General features: G+C 31.1%; 1 protein-coding gene across 1 annotated transcript; it reads right to left on the bottom strand.

The window, feature by feature from the left end:
• Positions 1-3,270: 3,270 nt before the first annotated feature.
• On the bottom strand, positions 3,271-3,900 carry LOC107464725 (uncharacterized). The gene is made up of 2 exons (XM_016083682.1): positions 3,857-3,900; positions 3,271-3,556 (listed from the first exon to the last, which is right to left on the bottom strand). Exons 1-2 carry the CDS (start codon positions 3,898-3,900, stop codon positions 3,271-3,273), a joined length of 330 nt encoding a protein of 109 aa, XP_015939168.1.
• Between the last annotated feature and the right edge of the window lie 3,077 nt (positions 3,901-6,977).

The following is a 6,977-nucleotide window of genomic DNA, read 5'->3' as shown; positions in this document are numbered from 1 at the left end:
TTGTCAAATTGAAATTATTTTTAGAGGGTCAAGATGTTATTTTTTTTTTCTTTTAAAAAAAGCAGTAAATATTGTTTTCGTATTCTTTGTATTTCTTCTATATTTCTTCGTTTTCATATTATGTGTTTATTTGGCATATGATTTTGTCTTAGAATTGCGAAAAAAAAAAGAAATCTGTTGATAAAAGAAAAATTTGGAAGATGGTGCATAAGAAAAAAAATTATGCTTATATCCATGATGGTGAAGGCTATTGCTGTGGTTATTGTGTTAATTAAGACTACATATAATTATTCCTTGTATATAAGTTATTTTTTAAGCAAGTCTTTACAAGTCATTTATATTCATATACGTACATTTTTTTTGTATTGTTATTGCACGTTTTTTCGTTATTTTTTTCTTTTGTTATCGTTATCACCAACATTCTCTCCTCCTCTTTCTCTTTTTTCTTCATTTGAATTTCTTCTCCTATATTTTTTAGGAGAAAAAAAAACACAAAATACAAATGTTAGAAAAAAAAAAACCTAATTTTACGTGTGTATTATATAAATGAGTTTTGTTGAACTAAGATTAAGTTATATGATGATGTAGGATTGAATTTGGTAATATTAAAGAAATAAAAAATAATTATTTTAAACCGTTTAAAGTTATTTTATTTAATATTTATTTATTATAATATATATGTACTAAATAAAATTAAAAATAATGATTTTTGATAATTTTTTATTAATATTTTTTTATTATTAAATATTTTTATTTTGGATCAGGTCTTAGTCAACTTTTTGGTTTGAATGCACAACAACCGATACATGGAGGTTAAACAGAGTAGAATGAGATGAGAGTAGAATGAGATGATAGCAGTTGAGTTATTAAAGTCATGGCTGATGACAATGAATAAAATTGGAAAAGGCCCGCAAACAAAATGATACATAATGCTTTGAGACACCTCATTTAATGGCAAGGTGGTGATTTGCTACTCCACATTGCTGTTCAAATGAATTTCTTAGAAGGACAATCATATATTAAAGCAAGAACTCTTTTACAGTTTTCCATGACTAACGAATATTATTTTTTTAGTTAATATTTAATAAATAATAATTTGTACTATATTTATAAATATTTTATACACAAAAAATATATAATTTATATTTATATTTATCAGAATTTTATATATATAAATTAATACAGTTTAAATTTATATTTTTTAAAATTTGTATCTATAAATTAATAAAATTTAGAGTAAAATATTTATATAAACCAAAAACAACTTGATATTACATGAATCATTTAAAATAATAGATATCTTGAATCGTACTTCTATATAAATCGAATTAAACTAATTCGAATTATAAAATATAATAGTAAATCGAAACATACAGATTCAAATTATACAGAAACATTGTTTTAAGTATAAATCGAATTAACTCAACTCGAATTACTTTACGTGGCACTAAATTAAATCAGTATGATTCGAATTACATGGTGTAACAATAAATCGATTTAAGCCAATTTGATTTGCATTCCCTTAGTAAATCGAATGTAACAAATTTGATTATGCTAAATGGTAGCTAGGAGTAAATCGAATCCACTATGCTCGAAGTAGTATGCATTAAGTTATATGTATAAATCGAATTTAAAAAATTCGATTTAGTATGAAATCAATGTATATAAATAGGAGCTAAACATGAATTCTTCATAATAGTGGAAGTTACAATGGCTAGTGATGATAATTTTTTAGTTCTACTGCATTATAGAGGGTCGATTAAAAAAAATGAGTTTTGGAATTAAATTTACTGATAAGGATCCGCTTAGTGTTTTCCTCAAACCTTCAACAAGTTTCACCGAGTTTCAGAATACTATAATCCAAAAACTAGAGATGCAAGGCGTGAAACAGATGGGGAAGTTATTCTATAGAATTCTGGTTTCAGTGCTGTAAATTAATGTGAAGTACGATTCCTACGTCATAGACAGTGACCAAGATTTGCAAGTCTGTTCTATTGTCGTCGGCAGTTTTTCAAGTTGAGGACCCCCTGTGCTGTTGGCCAAACTTGTAGATGTGATCTGTAGTTCAGGAGGTTCGAATCGGAATCCTCAACCTTCAACAATGGCAACCTGCTCTAATTCAATGCCTCTTGGTGCCTCTTCATCTGTGCCCGTGATTGCACCTGAGACAGTTTTGGTTACCTCACCGTCCTTCGCAGCTGATCCAAATTGCAATCATGACGGAGAAATAGGTTATACTCGACCCTTTGGTAAGCTTGCGATTGCAATGGCCGATACTCCTGATATGGTACTGGTTTTTGGACAGGGTAGAGCATTGGATGGTGTGGAAGATGTACTGCGAGAAGATGATGATGATGATATGGAGCCTGCCACGATTGTTGATGTTAGTGATGATGACATAGTGAGGAGTAATTCAGCTGGGAGTGGTGTAGCGGCTAGTTCAAGAACTCAGAAGTACCCCCTTACTTTTTAACTTTGGACTTGGATGCTATGAGATCGCAGGGGGTACCTGGTGTACCTGTTGGATTTGGGGTCAGAGATACACAGGATACAGGAGGACTAGATAAGTTATAAGTTAGTCAGCAGTTTCAGGATAAAATGGAGGCCGTCTTAAGCGTGGAGACTTATAGCATCCACTGTGGGGTTGAGTACAAAGTGTTGGAATTTGATTATCGCAAGTATTATGAAAAGTGTAAGGAATTTGGCAATGGGTACACATGGTTGATTCAGACCAGTATCCACCAGCGCAGAGGTATTTGGGAGGTAAAATGGTACAATAGACCTCATACTTTTCTGGCTATGTCGATATCAAATGATCATATGATGCTTGATTACCATGTGATCTCGAACTTCATACTGCCTATTATTAGAGCTAATGCTGTCAACACGATCAAGGTACTGTTGAAGGCGACAGAAGCACATTTCGATTTTATAACGATTTACAGAAGGGTTTGGTTGGCTAAGTAGAAGGTCGTAGCTCAGATTTACAAAGATTGAAAAGACTCATATAATGAGTTGTCGCCATGGATACTAGGTGTGTAGATGACAATGTCGGGTCATTTTGTAGTATTGAGGACGAGTCTTGTTCAAGTGGATGGGCTAGTCGATGAGTCGCATGTTTATTTCTACTGTCTTTTTTGGACATTTCCACCGTGCATCAAGTCCTACTTCCAACATTGTAAGCCGTTGGTTAGTGTCGACGGGATCCACTTGTACGACAAATATGGAGTACGCTGCTTGTTGCGATTGCTTAATATGAAAATTCCAATATCATTCATGTCGCATTCGCACTTGTGGGAGTGAGAATGCAGCTTCATGGTCATTCTTCAATCCTCCATGATCACCATTGTCACCAACTCCACTACCACCACCTATACCACCATCACGTCCACCACCATGGCCTCCGTAACCTCCTCCATCTCCACCCTCATCACCTCTGTCATATCCTCCATCACCACCTCCATCACCAACATCATCACCATTATCATCTCCACTATCACAACCGTCATCTCCACCGTTACTCTCATCCTCTTCACCTTTCCCTCCACGTCGTGCTCTACCTCAACCACCACTCCTAACTCCTCTACGGTCATGATCCTTAGCTCCTCTACGATCTTGATCCCTTCCCTCTAATGCATCGATGGCACCGTCAAGCCACATTCACTAACGCTGATTTGAACGTGTCCCGACATGACGTCTTCGTTCAACACGACAATTGTCTGAAATATCTAGCAGGTGAAATATATGTGTTTTCGGACGGTATCTCTTAATAAATGCACTCACTAATGACTCATCTACTCTAAACTAGTGGTTATTGAGCCTCGCAAGATGGATCAGGCCAGTCATCTGTAGATACGGCATGATCCTATCGTCTAAGGGTATACCATGCTGTCTCCTCATGCTCGTGATACAGTGGTGGGCTGCATAACAATGAAAAAATTCTCTTAGAACCATAACAATTTAGAAAATCAAAATCACCTGAAAGGCTAAAATTAGATGATTCTAATAAAGAAATACTTTAACCAAAACTAAATTAAATTCTAAAAGAACATAGTTAATCTAGTATTTATTATGGAAAGCTAAACCCTTTAGTATATAACTAAAATTGTAATGCCTCGTTAATCTAATATTTGATAATTCAATTTTTTAAAATAAATTAAATCGTTCTAAATTTTTGCTAATCTTCTACTACCTAATCCAACACTTGAAATTCAAATTTAAATTAAATTAAATTAAATTCCAACAAAATTTTTAACCTCGTTAAACTTCTAACAATAAAAACTTACAAACTCTAACCAAAATTGTTAAATCTACTTGTCAACATATTTAATTACTCATAATTCGATACACTCTAATTCGATTTATTACTATAATTTGTAATTCAAATTTAGTAAATTCAATTTATATAATAATATGCATGGAGACGCTCACGTAACATTTTTTTATTTTGGATGATTCATGTAATATCGAGTTGTTTTTAGTTTATATAAGTGTTTTACTTTACAATTTATTACTTTTATAAATAATTTCTGCTAACTTATCGAAAAAGTAGCACATCTTATGTAATGCACGTCGTGCTGTTGATTTGAAAGAATATGGTAGGAAACTAACAATCGAGAGGGCATACACATAAAAACAATGTTGACAGCCCAAACCATGAAATAAATCATGACAACCACTTAATTAATTATTTGCAATTTAGTCCAATTTATGAATATATATATATAGTTTCCTAATTATTATTTAGGAGTTTAGAGATGGGAAATATGTCTCTAGAAGGCGAGATAATATTGTCTCTTAATTAAGATAATAATACAAAACATGGTATTAATGTAATTGACCCAATATGTGCCCCTATCTTCGGACATGACCAAGTAAGTGATCAAGCCACTTGTGGTGTTAGAGACTCGAACCTTAACAAAGCTAAGGTTGGTCCTACTCTTAATATAGCCACCCAATTAAACCGATAAAGTTTAATTTCATGTTGCATAATTCCTTTTATGCTATATATAGTGGGTTGTGGTTGTGCATGGTGGTTAAGTGACATACCCAGCAAAGGAATGCTCACACGTACGTACATATGCATGTACCAATGCTAGGTGTTGATACTTGACAGCAAGAAGTTTCTGGTTTTTTGTGCTTAATTAGATGTTAATGGATATATAAAAGTAGATTGGATACCAATGATATCATTCGTGCAGTTATGCCAATTAAGGATAGGGTATACGAAATTAAAATAATTATTCATACTACTTGTGTTTTAACAGGACATTCTCTCTTTTTATTTATTAAATATATATAATATTAATAAAAGAACAAAATAAAGGATGCAATAATGATAAAGAGAAATAAAATTTGATCCTGTGCTTAGGGAAAAAAATTAAGAATCAACAGTTTTAATTTAAGAAAAATAAAAAATATAAATAAATTCTATTGTGAAACTAAATATATACATTAATATTTTAATGAGTTATCACTATAAGAAATATATTAAATATTGTTGAATTTAGTGTCACGTATTATCGCCGGTTTTATCGACAAATTTATAGACGATTTTGGTATATAATTTATTTAGACAAACTGTTACCGACGAATTTTTGATTCCGATAATACATTCGCTGGTAATACCACCGGTAATACTTGACGACAAAATAATGAAAAAAAGACATAAATTTTAATATGGACTAAATCCGAAACTATTTCAGTAAAACGACACATTTTAGTAATAATTACTGTCAGATTTAACTGACGATAACAAAAATTAAAATCGAAAGTGCAAATTCTCCCCCTTCGTTTCAAAAATTCCTTCTCTTTCTAATATCTTTTCTCTCTTTCTCTTTCTAGCCCTTTACTCTTTCCAGTACTTCATAATCACTTCTAAGATTATACACGTTATGTTATTATTTTTAGAAAAAAAATATTTATTTTTTACTATATTTATACACTCATGAGTAAATATAGGAGCGGAGTTTCATACATTTTAAAGGGGCAATGACCCTCCTTTAAAATTATATATATATTCTTCTAATTTATATATTGGTTCTTTTTAATTTTTTTTCTCTTTCTAAAGTTATATTTTTTTTTTGTTTATATTGATACCCTCCAAAAACTATTCTAGTTCTTCCCGTGAGTAAATATTACATGAAAATAGTACTGCAACTATCTATCGACTAAATAGAAACCTGTGTACTAAGTAAGTAAATCTGTTTTGTATGTCTTTTTTTTTTCCCTCTTAGATGTATGTTCTTAAAAAAATAATCGTTAATTCGTTAATTAATTGAAAGCTCAACCAAAGGTTAGCAAACAATTTACAATAATTTCAGTTTTGGGGTTTACAATAATTCCTACTATATAGAGGATTCATTTCCTTTTATATGCCAATTTTTTTTGTATTGTTATTATTATTATTATTTACAGAAAATATAAGCCTGTAATCTCCACTTCCAATGATCATGTGCATTCCACTGATTTAATCAAAATATATATTCTCCATTAATTATATATCCGGAGCTCCGTTTAAATTTTACCATTTGTAAGTTCATTATGTTGTCTGCCAGTGTATTCTCTATTTATGTAATAATATCATACTTTTTTAAATTTACTACATAAAAGTAACGTGCGTGACGGCTCAACCACAGTAATCTATCTCAATCTAAATTAAGAAAGAACAGAAAACAAACAAAATAAAGACCTATTCCACTCACATACATATCACACTTTCAGCTTCAAAGTCTATAAACAAAATAAAAATTGTGTTAACAATTTGTTTTCTTCCTACAAAACACTTTGTGAAGTTCATATGAAATCGCTGTTTGCGGTGTGAACTGGGAGAATTTTAAACTGTTGCATTTGTATAAAATTTCTACGTTACTACGTGATTAAGTAAGTTAAATACTTTTTTCATATTAATAATATATAATTCAATGATTGTATAAAAAAATATATTAATAATATAAATTTAATTTTGATGTACATAA

This window comes from Arachis duranensis, chromosome 9 (assembly GCF_000817695.3).
Source record: "Arachis duranensis cultivar V14167 chromosome 9, aradu.V14167.gnm2.J7QH, whole genome shotgun sequence".
NCBI classification, from domain to species: Eukaryota; Viridiplantae; Streptophyta; class Magnoliopsida; order Fabales; family Fabaceae; genus Arachis; species Arachis duranensis.
Note: the sequence above shows the minus strand (reverse complement) of the source record. Positions and strands in the feature narration are given on the sequence as shown.

Bases quoted from the DNA above. Each gene is read 5' to 3' on its own strand.
- LOC107464725 (XM_016083682.1), bottom strand. From the start codon at position 3,900: ATGAGGAGACAGCATGGTATACCCTTAGACGATAGGATCATGCC. The intron at 3,557-3,856 runs GTATCTACAGAT...TGGTTGAGGTAG, and splicing joins TTAGACGATAGGATCATGCC to AGCACGACGTGGAGGGAAAG.